This window comes from Capricornis sumatraensis, chromosome 15, assembly GCF_032405125.1.
Source record: "Capricornis sumatraensis isolate serow.1 chromosome 15, serow.2, whole genome shotgun sequence".
Lineage (NCBI taxonomy): Eukaryota > Metazoa > Chordata > Mammalia > Artiodactyla > Bovidae > Capricornis > Capricornis sumatraensis.
Genome location: NC_091083.1, coordinates 10,913,067 through 10,936,725, shown reverse-complemented (window position 1 = coordinate 10,936,725; position 23,659 = coordinate 10,913,067). Strand labels below are relative to the sequence as shown.

The window sequence follows — 23,659 nt, the reverse complement described above, 5'->3', positions numbered from 1 at the left end:
GTGACCACAGACAAGAGATTTAATCTTGCTGGATCTCAGTTTCCCCATCTATAAAATGGGTTGGTATGAGAATTTTATCTAGCATGTGAAGTATTTAGCACAGTATAAATGTTCAACAATAGTTAGGAGTTATTAATATTATTATCATGGATTCTAACAGTATGAAGTGAGCCTCAGATAGCACAAAGAAGACATTTAATAATCTATTGTGTTCGTTTTAAAATATAAACATAAGACCAGTATTGACAATAAGCTATTCTTGCTAATAATAGAAGATCAGTGTAAGACATTTTAGATTGGTATTTTTAATAATTTAATTCCAAAGAGTTAACTGTTATTTTAAGACATGCTTTTTTAGCTGCAATCACAGTTTTCTCCACAGACTTGTGTTTTGCTGAGTATTATGACATAGAAAGATTACAAAATTCAATCTGATTTGGAAAATGTAATGTTTCATTTATTAAATCACAAATGACCTAAAATCCAGGCAAATGAATGACTACATCACAAAGAATTAGCTACTTTTCAGATTTTTAAAATAATGAAACTAATGAAGCAGATGAAATGAAGGTGGCTTTTGCAACAATGAAGAATTTTCTTTAATTTTATGAAACTGATTCACCTCATGACTCTTTCAAGTAGCCAGGATATATCTAAAATATGAGTGCAAGAGTTTGTGATTTTACAAAATTTCTCTTTTTTAACATAGACAAATGTAATAAATTCATCCCATATTGGTCTAATTTAATGGATGTCTTTTACACAGAAGAGCACAAAAAGTGATTTGCTAACATCACAGAGCAATTCTATAGCAAAACCATTATTTAACTGGGGTTCCTGCTACCTGTGAAAGTGAAAGCATTTAAGTCTCCAAAAGTTGTGTTGAAAGTTAAAAGTGTTAATCGCTCAGTCATGTCAGACTCTTTATGACCCCATGGGCTGCAACCTAACAGGCTCTCCTGCCCATGGGATTCTCCTGGCAAGAACACTGGAGTGGGTTGCCATGCCTTTCTCTGAGGGATCTTCCCAACCCAGGGATCCAACCCCGGTCTCCCACACTACAGGCAGATTCTTTACCATTTGAGCCACCAGGGAAATTGATTGTATTTTATTATGACAGTCATCACTTACCTGGCTATGTCATACACTCGATCTGCAATCCGACTTCCAACCTGACAGATTACAAGAGGTAATGATGTACAAAAGTAAAGATGAGTATGTTTAACAGAGAAATAACACTTTTCCCAGTAATCAACAATCCATAAGCTACTTATATTTCAACATTCTGAGTTCTCTTTATCCCTTTTTCAATTTGACCTCAGCAACTTTTAAAATTCTGAATGAAGTGAAGTGAAGTGAAGTCGCCCAGTCGTGTCTGACTCTTTGCAACCCCATGGACTATAGCCTACAAGGCTCCTCTGTCCATGGAATTTTCCAGGCAAGAGTACTGAAGTGGGTTGCCACTTTCCTCTCCAGGGGATCTTCCCGACCCAGGGATTGAACCCAGGTCTCCCGCAATGCAGGCAGACGCTTTACCATCTGAGCCACCAGGGAAGCCCCAAATTTTGAATAGGAATTCTGAATAGGAACATATAAATAAAAATAACCAAGGAAACACATTGAGTTAATTACCTCAGAAGTCAATTCAAGGAAAGAAGACTAAATTCTGTATATCTATGACTTTATATTTCATGTGCTGCAAGAGTGCAAAGACAAAAAGCAACAGGATACCCTAACTTAAAAAAAAAAAAGCAACAGAAGCATAACAAGCATATCATCCACAGATATTAGTGTGAGGTGCGTGAAAGTGAAAAATTAGTTAGCTGAGGATTATTACAGTTCAATGTATAAGTGATCATTTAATACAACTAATTATTTGTTAACTATTAACAAATTTTGTGGAACTCCTAAATGAATAAATAACTTTTCTGAGCAACATCTGCAAATTAGAAATCAGCCACATTTAAAGAAACCTCCTTAATCCCAATCCAATTTAAAAGAGGTCATTAGGCAGGTGCCTCCTCTTGCTCGGCTAGCTTCATGCAGCAGGAATAAAGATGTGGGAGACTAATATTCCCCACATTCCACTCATTCCCTGGTAAACATCACAGTTTCTACAGGGACTTGAAAGTTCAGAACAGAATATATGTGTATTTTCTTTGGGAGGTGAGGTGGGGAGGAAGGGTAAGGGAGAAGGGACAGCAGAAGTCTTTTCCCAGAGGAGTCCACTTTGTGCATCATTACTGATATGAATACCTTTTGTTTATTATTTTAAAAGACTCTCGTATACTTTATCTCATTTATTCTAGTCCTAAACAATGGTGAGGCCTCAGTCAAGTTGTAATCCAGGTGCCTTTCCTGGAAGAGAGGGTCTGGAAACTCACATCTTCTAAATATTTATATGTGTCACCCTGAGAACAGAGTCAGTCATCCGATCTGACCAGGACCTGCACAAAGTTCTGTCCAAAACAAGAGCTCAGTAAGTGTTGGCTGCAATGGCTTCAAACGGCTCATCACACTTGATTTCAATTTTGGTCTATCCCTGAAGAAGCACTTACATAGGCCTGAGCTCTGTGCTGCCTGTTCAGAGAGTAGAAACTGGCTCAAGTTCCTAGTTCACCTGAGTAAAGAGGAAGAGGTCTCTCAAACCAGCACAGATAAATCAGAGATCTTAATTCATCTTCCTAAAAGATGAATCAGATTCCATCACTTCACTGCTGAAAACCATTCAACAGCCTCCCATTCCTCTAGACTCCAGAGCTATGTTGGCCAAGAGAAAAACAATCAGAGCCACATGAGCAACTTAAGATTTTCCAGTGAAAGTGCTGAAAGTGTTAGTCACTCAGTTGTGTCTGATTCTTTGTGACCCCATGGACTGTAGCTCACCAGGCTCCTCTGTCCACGGATTTCTCCAGGCAAGTGGATTGCTATGCCCTTCTCCAAAGATTTTCTAGTAGCCATTTTAAAAAGAGTAAAGAAGTTGATTTTCACCCAAAATATCAAAAGAGTTTCAACGTGTAATTAATATAAAAATATATTAAGGAAATATTTTACATCCTTTTTCCATATTAATTCACTGAAACCCACTGTATTTTACACTTACTGGACGGAGGAGCCTGGTAGGCTGCAGTCCATCAGGTCGCTAAGAGTCGGACACGACTGAGCAACTTCACTTTCACTTTTCACTTTCATGCATTGGAGAAGGAAATGGCAACCCACTCCAGTGTCCTCGCCTGGAGAATCCCAGGGACGGTGGAGCCTGATGGGCTGCCATCTATGGGGTCGCACAGAGTCGGACACGACTGAAGCGACTTAGCAGCAGCAGCAGCAGCAGCACATCTCAAAGGGACATTTCAAGTGCTCAAAAGCTGCATGTGGCCAGAAATTACCACATGGAATGTACAGCTGAGATAGAGAAGAAAATCCAAAGTTCTTACCCATTAAGGCCCTCCTGACCTGGACACTCCCTTACCTCCCACTGGAGCTTTCCTGGAGGCCTTGACAAGGCCCTTTGGGCTTAAGGGCCTCTGGGTTCGTCTTCCCCTTTACCTGCAAAGCTTTCCCTCCACATCTCCCAGATCCCAGCTTGATTAATTTCTTGCCTCGTCGTGTGCCCCCGACCAGCGAAGTCGCTTTACTTCTTTACTTCACTACCTGGCTTTACTTCATTAACTGAAATTACGTTTCCGGTTCACTGTCTCGTCTCTCACAAGAATGAAATCTCTTGAGGGCAGCGGTCTTGCTTTGCCTCAGGTACACCTGTAACTCAAGTATTAATACTATCTGCCGAGGACATGAATGAATGAATGAATCGCACCTTGCAAACACTGGCGCCCGGCCCCTGCGCGATTACAGCAGAGGCCCAGACAGGCAGGGCGGCCTCTCAAGGTCACACGGCGAGGTGGAGGCGTTCAGGTCCTGGCCGGAGCTCCGGGACCCGAAGTCAAGGCGCTGAGCCACCCTCCGCGCCGTCTCGCAGACTCACCTCCTCCTTCAAGTAGTCGAACTTCATCGGCTCCGGCTGCCGGGCCGCCCAGTTCTTTTGCTTCCTCTTCAAATCCCGATCGAAGATGTTGAAGGCTTTGGGCGAGGCACCACTCGGGGAAGAGGCGCCAGAGGCCACCGTCCTGAGGCCGAGGTTCTTCACGGGGACCCCGGCCGCCGGCAGCCGCCGCCACGAGAACCGAAGCGGGGTGAGCAGAGGCATCTCCAGCACCTACACCCCTAGCCGGCTCAGTTACCGAGCGCATGCGCCAAGGCTACGGCAAGGACGTCGGAGCACTTCGCGGAGGGAAAGCGGAGGAAGTTTGGCCCCGTTCGCGTGCCATCACGGCGGTGTGTCTCGCAGAGGATTGTGGGTGTGGGGGGCCCCATGTGACGCTGTGAGAGGATTCGGAGTCGGTGAGTGGAGTCGGGCTCCAAGAGAAAAGGGACAGAGCCAGTGTACGACAGATTCTCCGGGTTTACGAGCCCCGCGCTTTTTCTCCTTGCCTTTACGAGCCCTCTTCTCAAGCTTCTTTGCTCCTCCTCCAGATCGTGTTGAGGGACTTGAGCCCCAAAGCGTCTCTCTGAGGTTTGGGAGCTGGGAAGGAGGTCCTAGTTCCCTGGTGTTCCCGGAGTTACCGGGTGGGTAGGAGGGGCAGGTGGGCACCGGAGATGAGGGCGGGCGACCGAGATGAAGTCAGGTCGCCTTCCTGTCTCCGAATATTTGCCGTAGATCAAGTGGTTTCGTTCTAAACATCTATACGCTTTACCTCTGATAGTTGAATGAAATATTGTTTACCCCACAAGGCTGTTCTGAGGGTCAAATGTTTAATGGTGCGTCATAGTCAAGCCTTGCTTTTGGAACAAAACACTGCTACTTTGTAATTGTTAACTAAAAGAGAGGCTTTACCTGGTTCTCGAAGGGTGGTCATATACAAAGAGGGGGAACTTTGTGAACTAAACCTGAATTCATTTGGTTCTGTTATCAGCCTGGTCGAAGTAAAGGCTGTTCGGAATAAAACGAAGTCAGGATTAACGGAGAGAATGGGACCAGAATGTGAAAAAACAAATAAGACCGACTGAGACTTAAGGATATTTTAATCATATTAGCTTTTACTTGTAACACATACACATATAAAGTAGAAATATGGGATATCTAAATGAGGGCAGTTGGCTAGTAATCATTTGCCTCCCTCCATAAAGACCTGGAATTCTGCTTGGTTTTGCCTTAAGTTTATTTCTTCAAATGCTGTACTCAAAAGATTTTATGATAGTTTTTCTTTTCTGCATGTGACTCAAGATTTGTTCGGGAAATGAAATTAGACCTCTTTTATTTTACTTAATGTAGCTTAGAATATAGTATTGTGAATTAATATTTTCCCAAAGCATCTTACTTAATTCTGTTACTGACCTTTCATTATGATTTTATTTTTTAGTATTTGATTTCTTCAGGCATTTGTCCAGTTACACATTTAAAAATGGCATCTAAACAGGAAATCATGAGTGACCAACGGTTTAGGCGGGTTGCAAAGGACCCAAGATTTTGGGAAATGCCAGAAAAGGATCGAAAAGTCAAAATTGACAAGAGATTTCGAGCAATGTTTCATGACAAAAAGTTCAAATTGAATTACGCTGTGGATAAAAGAGGACGTCCCATCAACCACAGCACTACAGAGGACTTGAAACGTTTTTATGACCTTTCAGATTCTGATTCCGATCTCTCTGATGAGAATAATAAACCATTGAGTCAAAAGAAAATGAAGAAGAAAAAAACCCAGACTATAAATGAAGTAGAATCAAAAAATCTTGTTGAAGATAAAAAGAAAAAAACCAAGAAAATACATCAAAAGGATTCTGGAAATAAGAATGATTTGGATAACTCTGAGAAAATTCAGAAAATAAAAACCTCACGCAAATCTAAGAAGATAGACTCAGTTAGTCCTGAGAAAGATAGCAAAGAATTTACACAAAAAAGTACAAAAGGGGAAAAAAACACTGTTCAACGTAGCACAGACTCGTTTCCCAAAGAACAGCTAAGAACGGTAGACTCAGGCACCTCTGAGATTGTTCAATCTCCCAAGGTCAAGTATTCTGAGACAAGAAGAAGAAAAATGCAATCAGGTTGGTTTGAAAAAACTAAGGAATCTTTGTTTTTATATTGTTTATTCTTATACTGGTCTTTTAAAAAGCAAATATGTATAATAAGTATTTTCATAGTATCATAGGAGTGGTCAGATACTTATTTGGAAGTATAAAGCTATGAAAGATAATACACCATAAGATAATTTTTTATTTGGTGCCATAATGGCTAGAAGTGAGACAAAAGTATGAGTCTTGAGGCTAAACCAGTGATTTTGATTTGTGGTGAGCACTAGTGACAGCTGTGTCCTCTAACTAGGTAAAGTGTCACATGATCTCATGATGGGGTAAGAAGAGATGTAGTTGAAGAAAGAAAGTAGAGTGGGGTACTCAGGCATTGCTTCATTTATTCAACTACTTGTAGTAGCAAATATGTGGCAGATAGAACATCAAGACATGATTCCTCCCATCTTAGGGCTACTGCTAGTTTAAGTGATGCCTGTGCAAAAATTAGAGAAACATACACCCTTCTAGACCCACAGAGCTTCCAGCGCTCACAGCGTGGTGAGGACAGTACCTTTGAGGGAAGCACAGGCTCTTTTCCTCGAAAAGACACGCTGTTCCTGCAGGTTGTGTGGCTTGGTGATTGGAGTTTGGCTTTGATTGTAGCCCTTCTTGACACTTTGAAAATCAGCTTTTGCAAATAACTGCTTGCAACACTATGCAATAGCCCTGATCTGAAGCAGTACTGTCCAATAGAAGTCTGTAACTTTGAATATTCTATTGGACCCATTAAAAAGAAACAGGTGATTAATAGATAGATGAATATATTCTATTTAACCTAATATATCAAAACTATTTCAATATATAATCAATATGAAAATGTAATAGGATATTTTACATTCTGTTTTCTTACTATATCTAGTTGGACAAACTGTTTTTTGGGTGCTGTTATCATATGTGGTTGCTGGCTACCATATTGGATAGTGCAGATATAAAGTGGAAGAAATCAGAACCATAATACATAATAATTTTAAGTACCGTAGAAGAAAAGGCCTCACACTTTGGAGGAAGAGGTCACTCAAGATACAGTAATTGGTAAAATTCATAGGTGAAGTGCTATTTTGGTTGGAGTTTAGAAGAATTAAATTTGGAATCCAGAGTATCCTAAATGGAAAGAACTTTTTGAGCAGATGTTTGATTGGGCTTATTGAGAAGAGATGAGTATTCCTATTTGATTAGATAATAAGATGTCTGAAGGGATGAGTGATAATAAAGCTAGAAATGATTATTTGATACGAAGTAAGAAATGTCTGATTCTAGTTCATGTTTACAAGTTTTCTAAGCTAATTAGAATTGTCCTATCTGGCAGCAGAAAATTTTGAGTATTGGTATTGCTGATCATTGGTGTTGTAATTGAAAACTGGTGATGTTCAGATAACGCAGACAAAGGGTGGTTATGGTGTCAGTACCCTAGCAGGGTAGGCATCAAAAAGAGACAGAAACGTCTTGACAGGCCATGGTCACATGGGGAAGGTAGGAAGTATCAGGCAGTGGACAGAATTTGAAATAACAGGACTGAGGGGTTAGGAGTGAGATCTCATTCCATTTGTAGAGGAACCAGGCAGCAAACTGACGTATAGGGAGAAGGGATGCAAGTCTGGTTACTGAAAATGGAAAATAAAATCAGATTGGGAATAGTAGCAAGGTTGGCCTGATGCCTCATTTGTGAGCTATGTTAGTCTAGCTTGCTTTAAATTTCAGTAGATTTAGGGTACTGGGTTAATATTATTTTACGTTATCTTAAGTTTCTCAATAACCATGAGAAATTAGGTTACATTACTTAGGAAGCAAGGTTAAAGTGATTTATGTGAGGATACACAGACCTGTAACTCAAGTCTTTTGAGTCTTTCTGCCCCACCTTGTTGCTTGCTATAATTTTCATTGGTTCCTCAATTCAGAAAAAGCATTATCTCTAAGTAGAGATTAAGTGACTCCACATATCACCATCTTTTGCTCATTATTATTCATCACTTACCATTCCAGCAACTGCTATATACAAGGGGCTTTTTTAAGTGCTGTGAGGTAAAGGTGATGTGAGGAGCTTCAGTTTGATATTACATGTCATTTTAAAATGTTCCCCAGCACTTGTGTGCTTAAGAATTTAAGTAAATAATTAGACGTGTGCAAAGAACGTGGACTGTAGCCCTGTTTTGAAATTTTAAAAATGGTAACATAAGTCATTAGTGAAAGAACATGCAAGTGAGAGTTTCTCAGTCATGTCTGACTCTTTGTGACCCCATGGACTGTATAGTTCTCCAGGCTAGAATACTGGAGTGGGTAGCCTTTCCCTTCTCCATGGATCTTCCCAACCCAGGGATAGAACCCAGGTCTCCCACACTGTAGCCAGATTCTTTACCAGCTGAGCCGCAAGGGAAGCACAAGAATACTGGAGTGGGTAGCCTATCCCTTCTCCAGTGGATCTTCCCAACCAAGAATCGAATCGGGGTCTCCTGCATTGCAGGCAGATTCTTTACCAACTGAGCTGTCAAGGAATCCCTTAAATGAGTTATGATACATCCAAATATGTCTGTGACAAATGAACATTTGTGAGCTCTCACAAATGTAGCATATGACCATTTAAAAAATAGGTTACAAAATTGAGTAGATAGTATGACCAGCTACTTAAATTAGTGAGCATATTATAGAAAACAAATACAGAGTTACATACCAAAATAACCAGCCAGTTACTTCTAGATGAAAAGTTACTAGTCATCCTTATTTTCTTCATTAAACCATATTTTTTTGTTTTTCTTTTGTAATCAGAGGAAAAATAATATAAGCATTTAAAAAAAATAGGTAAGTAAGTAGTAGTATTTGCAGTCACTACCAGAGCAGTGCCATCTAGAAACAGAGGCAGTTAACTTATTTTTGTATTCCCTCATTGTTTATTTAATGGCTTATTTTTGTTTCTTTATATTCCCTCATTATTTAAAATAAGGTTTTGTACACAGTGGGCCTTGAACAAATACTTAGTGAATGAATAAATGTTATATGAGTATACTTGATATTGTCAAAAATATTAAAATACTAGATCATTTAATTTGTTCAGTTTGTTATACGACCCCAAATGTGATATATGTGTACCACTGTTAAATGTGAGATGATATCTTATCAGGTGATATTTAAACTTTTTTTATATTAATAGTTAGTGGTTCAACATCTTAGGGGGAAAAAGTAACCACCACATCACAAATACATGAAATCTGTAACTTCAGGGATATTGTTTAGAACAAGCTGCTCATTTTAATTTTAAAAAAATTCAGCTTCATGAAAAATGTCAGTGATAGGCAAAAATCATGAAAATTACATGATAATAACTGATGCTTAAGCGATACTGCAATACTAGATAGAAATGTGTCCCCAAGGTGTTATTTTAAGCAAGTTGTTTAAAAATGAATTTTGATGCTTATCTCTTACTAATTTACTTTCATAATTGTGGTAGTTTTCTGATCCCATTTCTAGAACTTAGGTTAATGCCCTTTTTTGGCTTTTTCACATCTGCTGGTTAGTTTTCTTTTATGATGCCCCACTCTTGTGATACTGAAATAAAGCTTAATTCCTACTCTTTCTCCTAATAAAACTTCATTTGGTTAGGCATGAATTTTGCTGAATTTATATTTTCCTTTAGTCTACTTCATGGAAATTATATTTTTACTGGATTTGAGGTCAAAATAACTTGGATTTAATATAATTCATCGTTTACATTTTCTTAGTTTCTCCTTTGACCTTTTTGCAGTGGTTCCATTCATAATGGCAAGAGACAGTGATGGTCATGAAGACTCAACAGATGGTAAAATGTTTGACAAAGATGCTCTGGAGGAAGATTCAGAAAGTGCTAGTGAAACAGGAAGTGATGAAGAATCTGAAGATGAAATTACAGGCATTCGTAGGGCTGCTGCTGCTGATTTTCATGATGAAGAAGAAGATGATGATGATGATGATGATGATGATGATGGAGGAGGAATTGAAAATGAGGAGGAAGATGATAGTGAGGATGATGATGAAAGTGACAGTGGCCCTGATCTTGCAAGGGGCAAAGGAAATATAGAAACCAGTTCTGAAGATGAAGACGATATGGCAGATTTACTTCCAGAGGAATCTGGTTTTGAGCATGCTTGGAGAGAATTAGATAAAGATGCTCCTCGGGCTGATGAGGTAACCTTTTGAATAAATAAGATTATTTTGTCAAGAGTACAAGTAGCTGTTATGGGTGGTAGTATTAATGTAATTAAAGTAATAAGGAAAAGCTTTATTGATAAATAATACTCTTGATGGTGATTCTGGTTAAAACTTCTTGATATAGAATATACCTATATAAAGTTAATGTCTGTTCCAGCAGTTAGGGGTGAATTTCTATATAAATAATTAGAAGTCATGTGAAATTTTTAGAAAATTGTTTTATCTACAAGTGTGTATCAGTTCCTACTGTACCTATTAGAAATGCTATAGATTAATATATTAAACTCTCCTACTCCCTCATGGGTGGCAAAATAGCTTAATAACCTTGGTAGTTAAAGAATCAGCTCATCCTCATGTTCTGATTCAAGAACTAAGAACCAAATAAGAGAGAGTGCTTTTCTGTTTACAGTTTTACTGTTGTGTTGCTCATCTGAAGTTTCCTTTTACATACTGAAATCACTTAGATAAATACTGTATTAATGATTTCAGGATAGGCATTATATTTACTATCTTAATTTTGCAAGCATTGGGAATGATATAGATTATATAATAAGTAATTTTTGTCATTTTTTAGATTACGTGTCGATTAGCAGTTTGCAACATGGACTGGGATAGATTGAAGGCAAAAGATCTGCTGGCTTTGTTCAATTCATTTAAACCTAAAGGAGGTGTTATATTTTCTGTAAAGGTGAGAATTTACTTCAAAATTTTATTTTGAAGTATTTCTAAGCATTCTAAGTTAAATCCCTTTTTTTAATAGTCATAGTTTTCCTTTTAAGGAAAATAATTAATCTGAAAGTTGTTCCAATACAGTTAGACACAAAACTGATGAAACGAGTATGAAGGTAAGAAAGGAACAGGTAAAATTATTGATCGGTTATATGATTGTGTTTAATTTTGAAAACCTAAGTAATCAGTTGAAAAGCTATTATAATAAAGCTCAGTAAAGGGACAGGGTATAAGATAAATATTTGTAAAAAATGTTTCATTACTAACATTAACAAGTAACATTCTATTTTTACTAACAGAAATATATAAAAATCTTACAAATTACCTTATAAACACAACCTATATGAAGTAAGCTATCAGTTCAGTTCAGTCGCTCAGTCGTGTCTGACTCTTTGCGACCCCATGAGTCACAGCACGCCAGGCCTCCCTGTCCATCACCATCTCCCGGAGTTCACTCAGACTCACGTTCATTGAGTCCGTGATGCCATCCAGCCATCTCATCCTCGGTCGTCCCCTTCTCCTCCTGCCCCCAATCCCTCCCAGCATCAGAGTCTTTTGCAATGAGTCAACTCTTCACATGAGGTGGCCAGAGTACTGGAGCTTCAGCTTTAGCATCATTCCTTCCAAAGAAATCCCAGGGTTGATCTCCTTCAGAGTGGACTGGTTGGATCTCCTTGCAGTCCAAGGGACCCTCAAGAGTCTTCTCCAACACCACAGTTCAAAAGCATCAGTTCTTCGGCGCTTAGCCTTCTTCACAGTCCGACTCTCACATCCATACATGACCACAGGAAAAACCATAGCCTTGACTAGACGGACCTTAGTTGGCAAAGTAATGTCTCTGCTTTTGAATATATTATCTAGGTTGGTCATAAGTTTTCTTCCAAGGAGTAAGCGTCTTTTAATTTCATGGCTGCAATCACCATCTGCAGTGATTTTGGAGCCCCCAAAAATAAAGTCTGACACTGTTTCCACTGTTTCCCCATCTATTTCCCATGAAGTGATGGGACCGGATGCCATGATCTTAGTTTTCTGAATGTTGAGCTTTAAGCCAACTTTTTCACTCTCCTCTTTCACTTTCATCAAGAGGCTTTTTAGCTATAACACTTGATAAATAATATATGAAAAATTTTGAGATACTGTATTTCTAGAAAGCCCACATAGTGATTTAGACTCTAATCTTGATTCTGACACATGCTATATGATCTTGTGCATTTTATTGATTATTTCTTAAACGTATTTTCTCCTCTAAGTAGATATAACAGTGGTATTTCTTAAGGTAGTGGTAAGGATTCAATGAAAAGCAGATCATATGAAGTATTTACTACAGTACGTGAAGCAACTCTGAATTACTGTTGTTCAGTTTAAATATTTAAGATATCAGTTCTGTAGTTTTAGTATGCTAAGTCGCTTCAGCCGTGTCTGACCCTGTGCAACCCCAGAGACGGCAGTCCATCAGGCTCCCCCATCCCTGGGATTCTCCAAGCAAGAATACTGGAGTGGATTGCCATTTCCTCCTCGAATGCATCAAAATGAAAAGTGAAAGTGAAGTCGCTGAGTCGTGTCCGACTCAGCGACCCCATGGACTGCAGCCTACCAGGCTCCTCCGTCCATGGGATTTTCTAGGCAAGAGTACTGGAGTGGGGTGCCATTGCCTTCTCCAGTTTTAGTATAGTTTCAGTCAAAATCTCAGTGCAAATTAAAGTTAAGAAAAAGGTTGCCATTAGTTATCTAAAAGAATAAACAAGTGAGAAGGACTCATAAGTCTTTGAGAAATCATACCAGTATAAAAGGATTTACCCTACCAGTTACAACATCACAACATTTTATAATGTTGCAGAAGTTTTCAGGTTTGGGTAGAGCATAGGGACAGCTAAGGCTTCTCTCATAGCTCAGTTGGTAAAGAATCCACCTGCAATGTAGGAGACCCCGGTTCGATTCCTGGGTCGGGAAGATCCCCTTGAGAAGGGATAGGCTACCCAGTCCAGTATTCTTGTGCGTCCCTTTTGGCTCAGCTGGTAAAGAATCTGCCTGCAATGTGGGAGACTTGGGTTCGATCCCTGGATTGGGAAGATCCCATGGAGAAGGAAAAGACTACCCACTGCTATTCTGGCCTGGAGAATTCCATGGATGGTATAGTCCATGGGGTTACAAAGAGTCGGACACTACTGAGCGACTTTCACTTTCACTTCTCCCAAATGATAGTCAGATAAAGTAAGATAAATTAAAAATCAAACTCTAGGCAGAATTGAAATAGAATGGTGTTTTTGTTAAATTTTATATTTTAGGAGATGAGTAGTAGGAATCTCTGGACTTATAAAAAGGAAAAACCACAAAGAATCAACATGTGACTGCATATATGCTAAAAACTTCTACACCGAAACCGTTATGGTTTACATCTGTTGCCCTGCATCATCCTGTCTCACATGCATTGTGGATTAATTATATTTAAATATAGTATTATTATTTATAGTTATAATATTATTATTTATAGACATATTAGAATAAACCTGCTTGGCTTCATAGAAAAAAACAAAACCAAACTTGTTTTATGCAACTTAGATTAGTGAGAAAAACTTGGATTCCCTAGTCGATAAATTACATATTTCAGACAACAGAAAAAAGCATATATTACTTAATAAATGAATATTAAGCCTGGTAGTAACAAAACACTGCAGGTTAATATGATTATATTTCCTGACTCTTAAAAGTAGCCTGGATTAAAAAAATACCAAAGATTTAATGCAAATTATTTTATCCAGTCATTGTTCACACATGGGAGCATGTGTGTATGTGCCATTCTTGCTGTTCGCATTCAGTCCAGTTGTTAAGAGCTCCTGACCTTCAAAGGTCTGTATATTTTGAGAAAAGGGAAGTATAAATTATTTGATCTTGTTTTTTTTGTGTGTGTTTAGATATATCCTTCAGAGTTTGGAAAGGAGAGGATGAAGGAAGAGCACATTCAAGGACCAGTGGAGTTATTAAGCATTCCTGAAGATGCTCCTGAAAAGGACTGGTATTAAAACACTCTAGAAAATAAAACTAAACCTCATATGAGTTTGTGTCACTAATTCTGGATTCTGGTCACTTTCTTAGTTGGAACTAAAGTTTATATTTGTGCCATTCATGGTTAAAACAGGTTGCAAAGAAAGTTAAAGTCTGCCAGAAGTGGCACACTATTCCAAACACATTTTCTGTATAAATATATATTTCTGTATTCATGAAAGTAATTATTGCAGTTTTGAAAAACATTTCATGGTTAGGGTTAGCTGAATCAGTTAGCTGAATCATGGTTACCTGAATCAGTAAGTTTTGCTTTTTTTCTTAGATGTTGATTTCTATGTAAAGGGCATTGAAACTATTTACCTCCAAATTATATAATTTTTCTTAGTTAAATAGAAAAATATAAGAATGCAAGAATAATAAAGTTCTTAATCATCGTAATGTAGAGAAATAAATTTTAAGTACTTTTGAATCCACTAGGTGGAGCTATATGTGCACTTAATAAAAATTGGTGGCAAATTTTTATTTGCCAGATGAAGACCCTCAAAGAATATGCTATAGTTAAGTAAGTTGAACTTAAATACCATTTAGTGTTGACATGAATAAAGTTTTACAAGATCAGGTATTTGTTTATAATAAAAGCTAGTGCTTTCCTAGCGTCTGTTACACCGCAGTGGTCCTCTTCAGTGGATTTACTTGAGAAAGCTGTATATGGTAATAAAACAAACAAAAAATAATCTATTCTAAAAATTAAAATTATAGGTAGCCACATGTAATTCTTGCTTTCCTTTTCTAAATACAAAATTCCAGTCAAGATCCCTAGTCTGTGCCTTGTCAAAATAATAAATTGCGCCTAAGTATTTAATGTTAGGCAAGAAGGCTATTCATAAAGGAAGATGGATTATAATAAAAGCCAGTTTGTAGTATGTTTTTCTTGGAACAGTTACATTTCTTTTTTACAAGGAGAGAGGTATTTGTGTTCCTGTCTAAGTAAGCCTAATGAGTTTTTCCCCTTTTTTAGGGCCTCTAGAGAAAAACTGAGAGATTATCAATTCAAACGACTGAAATACTATTATGCAGTAGTAGACTGTGATTCTCCTGAAACAGCTGCTAAAATTTATGAGGATTGTGATGGCCTGGAATTCGAAAGTAGTTGTTCGTTTGTAGATCTAAGGTAATTAGTGTGTGTGGTACCAGTTTAATCTTGTAGCACAATGTAACTGTAAGAACTGAGATATTAGAATTGGTAATGCTGTCTGTTGTTTCATTTTCTAAGAGGATTTCTCCCTTTTAGTAGAATGCTCTTGTAGAAATCACACTTAAGAAAGAAAACTGAAATGAGAAAATGCTAAAGTGTTAGATAGAAGTCACCTCCCTTTCATGTGCTTTCAGATCTGTCAGATGTATTTTTAGGATGGCAGGTTTTATGTAATGATATTTCTTGGCAGCTGTCTTTTAAAACTAGGGAACCAGAGTGAAGTATCAAAAGCATTGAGGTGGAGGCAAAGGAATTTGCTAACAGACTAGTGTCTCTCGATCTGTGCTGTCTAGTACAGTAGCCAGTAATCATATCTGGCTTATTTACATTTAATTAAAAACTTAAAAAATTTAAAATTCATCTGCTTAGTCACACTGGACACATTTCAAGTACTTAATGGCCCCATATTGGGCAGAACAGAAACAGAACTTTGATGACATCATCATAGAAAGTTCTATTGGACAATGCTGATGAGTAGATGGTCTTGCTGGCCTTGTCTTCAGACTTGAGCATTATTTCCACCGTGTGCTCAGGATTCACTGACCCAAGCTGAAAAACCTTACATGGTTGGGAATGTCTGTTCTAAGGAAACCAGAAAGCTAAACTGTCGTATCATTTTATCATTAGCCTAGTTCCTTGAACCCAGTAAACCATTCTACTGTGACACTGTCAATAGAAATCACTTTTTTTTTAAGATTTTTAATTTTAAATTAAGTATCAGTATACTAAGGCTTCTCTGGTGGCTCAGACAGTAAAGAGTCTGCTTGCAGTGCAGGAGACCTGAGTTTAATCCCTGCATCAGGAAGATCCCCTGGAGTAGGAAATGGCAACCCACTCCAGTATTCTTGCCTGGAGAAGTGCATGGACAGAAGATCCTGGCAGCTTACAGCCGACGGGTCACAAAGAGTTGGACACAACTAAGCAACCAATACTGGAGAAGGCAATGGCACCCCACCCCAGTGTTCTTGCCTGGAGAATCCCAGGGACGGGGGAGCCTGGTGGGCTGCCGTCTATGGGGTCGCACAGAGTCGGACATGACTGAAGCGACTTAGCAGCAGCAAGTGACTAATACATAGACATACCCATATATTAAGAGCGTGCTTCACAATCATTGATTCTTTTTTTTTCTTTTTTGTTCTTTGTTCTACCTCTTGAACCTCCCTCCGGCTAGAAATCACTTCTTTGTATCTAAGTTTGTTAGAGGCTTTCTTGTCAAGATGAAATATTTTAGGGGAAGAAAAAAATGCATCAGTTGATAGTCACTGGCTTTCATACTTCAAAAGCATTCTGACTCATAGAAAAATACAAATAAAATTTTTTGAAAGTTTGGGGTAAGATTTTAGCATGCTTTAGTATATAGCAAGAAGGACCTATCTCATCAAACAAGCTATTTCCTTTTTAATAATTTCAAAAGGAGGTGCTTGTTTTAAATGTATTAATTGTAGTTACTAAACATTGGAATATCAGACTGCCTGTCATGAGTTCATGTTTACATGTTCTCAGGATCATTTTGTTCTTTCTTTTCCTTTTTGGGACATTTCCGTGCAGTGTTAGAATAACCTCTGGCAGTACCTAGAAAATAAGATCAATCACCATGGAAAAAACTTGCATACCCTGTTTTATTTTGTCATATATTTTCTTCATAAGAGAAAATTGAGTTTTCTGCTGCTATCCTACTATCTAGGGAACTCTTTATTCATCTACCTCAAAATCATGCCTATTGACAGTGTTTAAAATATTGGTCTCAGATGGTTATGTTTCTTCTACTAAATCTATGCAAAAGTGTATGTGGTGGAGGATATTCTGTAGACCTAATGAACCTTAATTTTTCATTCCTTCCCTCAAATATCATTTTTGGTATAATATATAGCTCATGCTTTTTTGTGTGTGTGAAAATAAAATTTATAAAAATGATAGAACCTAAATATAATAACCACGGATCATTTCTTTTTGCTTTTTTCCTCCCATTCATTAGCCTGATGGCTAAGAATTGTCAAACAGTTACAGTAGCTAATTTATATTTAACTGCTATTGTTTGTGATAGAAATTATAAGATAATATTAAAATTTTTAGTGTTGTTGAATCAGCCTTAAGCTTTTCATTATTTTAGTGATATCTTGTTCGTATGATACTTTATTTTCAGAGTACTTCCCCTTTAATAATTTTGTCTGATCTTCAGAATATCATGAAGCAAGTCAATGACTGTTATCAGGAATCTAGGTCTTTTTGAAGCATGAGGGACTCGTGTGTGTTTACACCAGACTCACATTAACTGACTCCTAATGCAGGGTTTCTACCTACAGAGTTCACTTAGATTTAGTGGAATTACAGATTTATAGCTTACGAATTTCAAAAGTTTTGTGCCAAGATTATTTCTAACATTGTTTACTTCATCTGCATGTGTGTTCTGTAGAACCTCTATGTGGTATATATGTATAAACTATACTTAATTAGAAGACAATCTAAACTCTGGTTGTTTATCACTGCAGCATATGTTTAAATGAATTCATTTTTTTCCTTTGTTTCTTAGGTTTATACCAGATGATATTACTTTTGATGATGAGCCCAAGGATGTAGCATCAGAAGTGGATTTAACAGCATATAAACCAAAATATTTCACATCTGCTGCAATGGGAACATCAACGGTATTTCTTCACTTTAGAAAGTATATAGCTGGACTCTGTTGCTTTCAGAAAAGACTTTCTTATTTACTTACATCATCTTTAGAAATGGAAAGTATTCAAAGTTTTAATGCATAAGTACAAATAGAAATGAAACACAAGTGTATTTGCATTTTTATTTACCCCATCTATTTGAACCTGTTTCCAGATTTTTGTTATGCCTTTAAGCCTGAATCAGTTACCTGCAAATGTTTCTTTTTTCTCTTCTATCTTTCCCATACAGTCTTACTTACCTAGATTCTTTAATAGGTAATATGTCAGTTATTAGTATCCTAGGGAGTAGGGGGAGGAGCTAACACTACTTCAAATCACAGTTAGAAGCAGTGCAAATTTAAAATAGGAACACATTTTTTTCTGCAGATGTGACCCCAAATTGTAAAAACAATTGAAGTAGAATAATTCTTGACTACTCAGTGTCACATTAATGCTTAATAATAAACAGCCAAAAGATTTTTATTGAATTAGTTTGTTACTTAGCTGCCTAGCTTATCTGCTCTCCTGCCCCATGTACCTTTTACCCACAGCTGAACTCTGCAGCAGCCACACAGGCTTCTCGTTGCCTTTCTTGTGACAAACTACCATGCTCTTCTGAGGCCAGCCCAGTGGCAGAGAGCTGCTGTATCTGCCGCCCACAGCCTGCGGATGCTGTGTGGCCTTGATTAGTTACTGAGTATAGGGAAACCCCACCAGTGTCCAGTAAGTGAAGTCTGAAAGATTCAGTCACATAAAACCTAAGATCGTGTTATTTTCAAGCCTAAAAACTCGGCAGGCCTATCCAGTCAGCCAGTCTTGAGTTCCTGTGGTCTGGCTGTATCATCCACGTCTGTCTCAGTTTAGAAGTGATTTTGTGGTCATCAGCTTAGTCTTAATGATCAGAATAGGAATAATTCTGAATTGTGGAACTAGCAGTAATTTCTCCAACAATGGCAGTTATTTTAAGGATTGGATCTCTTAGTTAATCTGGGGAGATTAGCCTGAGGGGGGGGAAAAAGTAAGGATGTGGAACCCGCCCTGTGATGGAGATTAAATCTCTAACAAGACTCAGAATGGGGGCTTCGTAGAGGACGGGAGCATGTCCCCAGACCGATCATGTTATAGATAAATTCCTGTGTCATGAGGGTTTCCTGTTCTTTGAACCAGTAAATGCGTTTCTAATCGGTGGCTTTTAATCTCTTTTGGAAAAAGGACCACACTGAGATTGTTCTAAAAGCTTTATCAGTAAATTTCAGTTTGTAGACCTCTTGAAATGCCTAGAACTCCAGGTGAAAAACATGTTTTGACTCGTTCATCATAATGTTAACTTTTTCACTAGTGCAGTTTCTTATTTTCACCACAGTCAGTCCATATACTGATGAATTTTTACTTCCAGTAATGAAGTGCCTTGCATACAGTAGAGAGTTAGGATATAGGCACAGGTTAACTGAAATGCTTCCCTTTCCACAGGTAGAAACTTTTGCTATAAGCATGTTATATATTATTGATTTTAGTATGTCTTTATTAGTTTACTGTTAAACATCCACGTTAACAATAAGTATTCGTTACAAGTTTGGGTTGCTGACATTTCCATTTTTATATGTTTATTTTTTCTTACTCGTTGGCGGAAGGTGGAGATCACTTGGGATGAGACTGATCATGAAAGAATTACAACACTCAACAGGAAATTTAAAAAGGAAGAACTTTTGGATATGGATTTTCAAGCCTATTTAGCTTCTTCTAGTGAAGATGAAGAGGAAATAGAAGAACCACAAGGTATTTGTTTGTCTTTTGGTGTTCTACTTTTGTAAGCATTTGAATACTTAATCTAGACTTACTAATGACAATATGTCTTTGGCAGTAGCTTGAAAGAGAATATCTAATCCTTAAATTGTCTGTGAAGTATGCTCACATGTACAGTATTATATATACTTGTAGATAGTAATTGAAGTTTTTTATTTAGAGATATTTTCTTAGCCTGAATTTCTTCAACCAAAGACACTTTTTTTAAAACCCTAACCTCAACAAAAAAAAGGGTCTGGTCTTTTAGACGACACATGATTCTTACAGTTACGCAATCACCTAAACAAGTAAAATGCTTTATTACCATCCCTTTTTTAAACTAAGAGCTTTTGGATTATTTTTTACATACCATTTTTCTGCTTAGTTAGTTTACAAAGTAGACTCTTCTTGTTCATGTAGTGATTATCGTAGAAATCGTGGCTTGCATCCTTATTAAAGTTGAATACTAATTAATATTTTTACCCTCCTAGAGAAGACAAGGAATCTTAAAAGAACTTTCATGCTGTTCTGTGCACTTTACTTCTTAAGTACCACAGGACGTTAATATTACTGTTTGGTTTGCATTTACTCACATTTTCCCTACTTCTTTTGCTCCTTGTTCTTTTCTAAATCTCATACTTCTGTTTGGAATCATTTTCTTTCTACCTTAAGTATATCTGTGGTAATTTCCAAAATTGAGTTTTAGTTTAGTCTAAAAATGTCCTTATTTGGCCTTTATTTGTGAATATATTTTCATGATTAAAAAAAATTCTAGGTGGACAGTCCTCTTGTTCCCACATTGATGATAATATTCTGCTGCCTTCTGATTTTGTTGTACTTTCTTCAGTCTTTTGAAGGTTGTCTGGATTTTATTCTTTGCATTTAAAAGTTTTCTCTTTCCTTTTGTCTTTCTGCAGTTTTAATATGAACTAAGAATAGATTTTTTTAATTTATTATGCTTGGGGTTTATTGGGTTCCTTGAATTTGTGGCATGGTATCTTTTAATCAATTTTGAAATGTTTTCAGCCATTATCTATTCAGGTATTTCTTCCCCCTTCCCTGGGACTCCAATTAAAAATATATTGTATCTTTTCACTGTAACTTCCATGTTGTTTCTCTCCTATATTTTTTCAATCCACTGTCTTTTTATTTCTATGCTAGTCTACTTCTGGTTGATCCTTGCCCTGGAGTATATCTTTCAGGGTCCCTACTAAATATGGGGTACTAGTTGGTTTTTTAACTTTGTCTTACTGGCCTGTGAGACTGCCAAAACTGTTGGTTAGTCTCAGGGCTATTTGTTTGGTAGACCAGTACGTGCATTCAGGGCAGTGGGGTCCTCTCGATAATGATCATCTTCTCCTTAATTTTGATTTGGTGGTAATTCTTCACTAACTTGTCAGTTCTTTGAAGTTTTCTTCTTTCTTTTTGAAATAACTTTGAGGCTTGGGTTAGATTTTCTTTGCCCCAGTGCCTTTCTTTTCATAGCTATGAAATGGGGATCATAATAGTACCTGCTCATGGTTGAAAAGATTGAGATAATATATATAGTCTTAGCATACTACCTCATATCATATATTTTTACTTCTAAAACTTTAAGGATTAATGGCTTTTTGTTTGAAATGTACTAATTAAGTTTTTAAAAACATGCATTTTTCTTCAGTATTTGAATTGATTGCGAGCTTACCGTAATCTATAATTTAGTACCTCTGATAGATGCATTAGTATATTTGAATGCTTTGAAGTTACTGGGTGTTCCTGTTGTAGTTTATAAGAGATCATACCAGGGCTTCTTACTGTTCCAATTTTTTTTCACTCCTTGTATAGAAATAAGTCTTTCACAAAGTATTGTCCTTGAATTGGGAGAAAACAGACTTACATGAGTTAACCCACATTTTAGAGCTTCAGAAAGTAAAATTTTAGTACTGGAAAAAATCAATTTAAAGTAGGCCATCAGAGACTTACCACTAAAATTTCAACCTGGAAGCAGCTTGCTTCTAATTATGTTTTCAGAAGTAAGCTTTTAATAGAAAGAAATACATTGCCATTTTGTTAATGCGTTCCTGATGTTTTATCCATTGAATTACGGGATACATGACAGAATTCCATCCAAGATTATTATTGTGGCATAAAGCACAAACAGGAAAAAAATGAATTTCAGCTGTTCAAGTGAAAATGTAAAAGTGTGATACGATGGAAAGAATGTTGTAGACTATTTTTTATTCATTCAGAGGAAAAAAAAACCTATAAAAACATTTATTTAACCAATTTTTTTCACATCACCTTTTGAAAATATAAGGACAATCTGTTAACATTGATGTTTCACAGCTAAATGCTTAATAATATCAGACGTATTTAGTGACCAGTTAGCTATAGCTCATAGAAGAGAGAGTCTTCTGTAAAGTTTCCCGTTACTGAGGACATTTACTCAGTTCAGTTAGTCTGTATGTTTTGTATTAAAACCTAGGTTCTTAATTTATGTTTTGATGTGGAGAATTACAGTGGAAATACAGAGCAAACAAACTTTTCATGTATTAGTTTTCTTTGGTATTTGTTGCCCATGAATTTTATACTGTTCCTTTGTATTATGATTATTTTTATAAAATTGGGAAATGGAAATGTGAAGCTTTTCTACATGGGAAAATTAAATGCACAAGCTTATAATTTGTTCATTTTTATTCTTTATGTGCTAATGAGACCCTGAGAGTAAGCATGCTTGCTGATTATCAGGTGGAAAGGACTCGTTATTCTTTGTTTTAGATAACAGGCAGCTTCCTTATCTGTGTCATTGAACAGCTAAGTCCATGTATCAGATGGATCCCAACACTACTCAGATTCCTTTTATTGACCATACATGTGTTAGATGGTAGGAGACAAAGGGGGAAAAAATGCCATCCCTGCTATATAGGGTGGAGAAGTTCAAAGATGTTACATGACTACAGGATTATTTTGAGATATGAATTTTAATAAAAACAGTGATTCTCAAGTATATTGTTATCACCGTACTAACTTATATTGCAGCTGATTTGTATTGTAAATAAGAGTTAAGTCATTTAATTCATTTTGTGTTAAGTTTAAGTCTGATTTTTATATTCTGTTGTTATAGTGTATCTGACAGCTTTGAGAAGAGTGCTACAGTGACTGAAATTGAACAGTGAAGTTAGAAGTGAAATTATTTCTGTATATTAAGTGAAATTGATTTTTTTGTTAGGTGATGATGGAGTCAGTGTAGAAGAAGATGAGAAAACAAAAAAAAGTCAGAAGGATGATGAAGAACAAATTGCTAAATATAGGCAACTCCTACAAGTTATTCAAGACGAAGAAAAGAAAGGCAAAGAAAATGATATGGAAATGGAAATTAAGTGGGTTCCAGGTAAGAATTAGATACTAACCAAATGTTCACTCTTTTCCTTCATTTGGGGACATCAGATAGAAAAGAAGGTCAACTCTTTGGAAACATTAACTTAAAAAAAAAATCACATTTTCAGGAATGTTTTCATGAGGAAGTTAATATGATATTTGCATACATCATTTAATTCACTTCGGGACTACTGTTTTAGACTCTTACTGGCTTATTCTTGGTTTCTTTAATTTACTCACTATAAATTACTGATTTATGAAAGTAGCCCTTTCCTAGGCTTGATTCCAGTGTTCTCAGAATATAGAAACTTGATTCCAGGCACCATGTATTCTAAAGTCATTAAACTTCTTCATAAGTGGGTTTTTCTCTAGTAACCACTAGTAGACTTTACTTAGTGAGGATTCACTAACACAAAATATGTAATACGTAGTTTTCCATCTCAATTAATGCAATTTTAAAATATTCTTGGATAGTCCAAGAAGTATATATAACATTATGATTTTTAACTGCCTTGAAGGATTCAGGAACTTTTTAGAGTAGTAAAATACTACTACGATAATAATTAAAAACTTG

The 23,659-nt window shown here is 36.9% G+C and overlaps 2 protein-coding genes across 6 annotated transcripts in view; one reads left to right on the top strand and one right to left on the bottom strand.

Annotated features, from left to right (window-relative positions):
- NDUFAF5 (NADH:ubiquinone oxidoreductase complex assembly factor 5) overlaps positions 1-4,221 on the bottom strand; it is a 32,683-nt gene extending 28,462 nt beyond the window's left edge. For all 5 annotated transcript variants that reach the window (XR_011145932.1, XM_068987130.1, XM_068987129.1 and 2 more), the window contains exons 1-2: positions 3,986-4,221; positions 1,132-1,172 (exon numbers count right to left, since the gene is read on the bottom strand). Coding sequence is in view for 4 of the 5 variants with exons in the window: in XM_068987130.1 (XP_068843231.1) it covers positions 1,132-1,172; positions 3,986-4,207 (263 nt within the window). In the remaining variant the exon portion in view is untranslated. The remainder of the gene's footprint in view (positions 1-1,131; positions 1,173-3,985) is intronic.
- Positions 4,222-5,426: 1,205 nt separating this feature from the next.
- ESF1 (ESF1 nucleolar pre-rRNA processing protein homolog) overlaps positions 5,427-23,659 on the top strand; it is a 60,369-nt gene continuing 42,136 nt past the window's right edge. The window contains exons 1-8 of the mRNA XM_068987396.1: positions 5,427-6,105; positions 9,863-10,281; positions 10,880-10,993; positions 13,947-14,047; positions 15,056-15,208; positions 17,823-17,937; positions 19,578-19,722; positions 22,937-23,098. Coding sequence (XP_068843497.1) covers positions 5,463-6,105; positions 9,863-10,281; positions 10,880-10,993; positions 13,947-14,047; positions 15,056-15,208; positions 17,823-17,937; positions 19,578-19,722; positions 22,937-23,098 — 1,852 coding nt within the window. The 5' untranslated portion in view covers positions 5,427-5,462. The remainder of the gene's footprint in view (positions 6,106-9,862; positions 10,282-10,879; positions 10,994-13,946; positions 14,048-15,055; positions 15,209-17,822; positions 17,938-19,577; positions 19,723-22,936; positions 23,099-23,659) is intronic.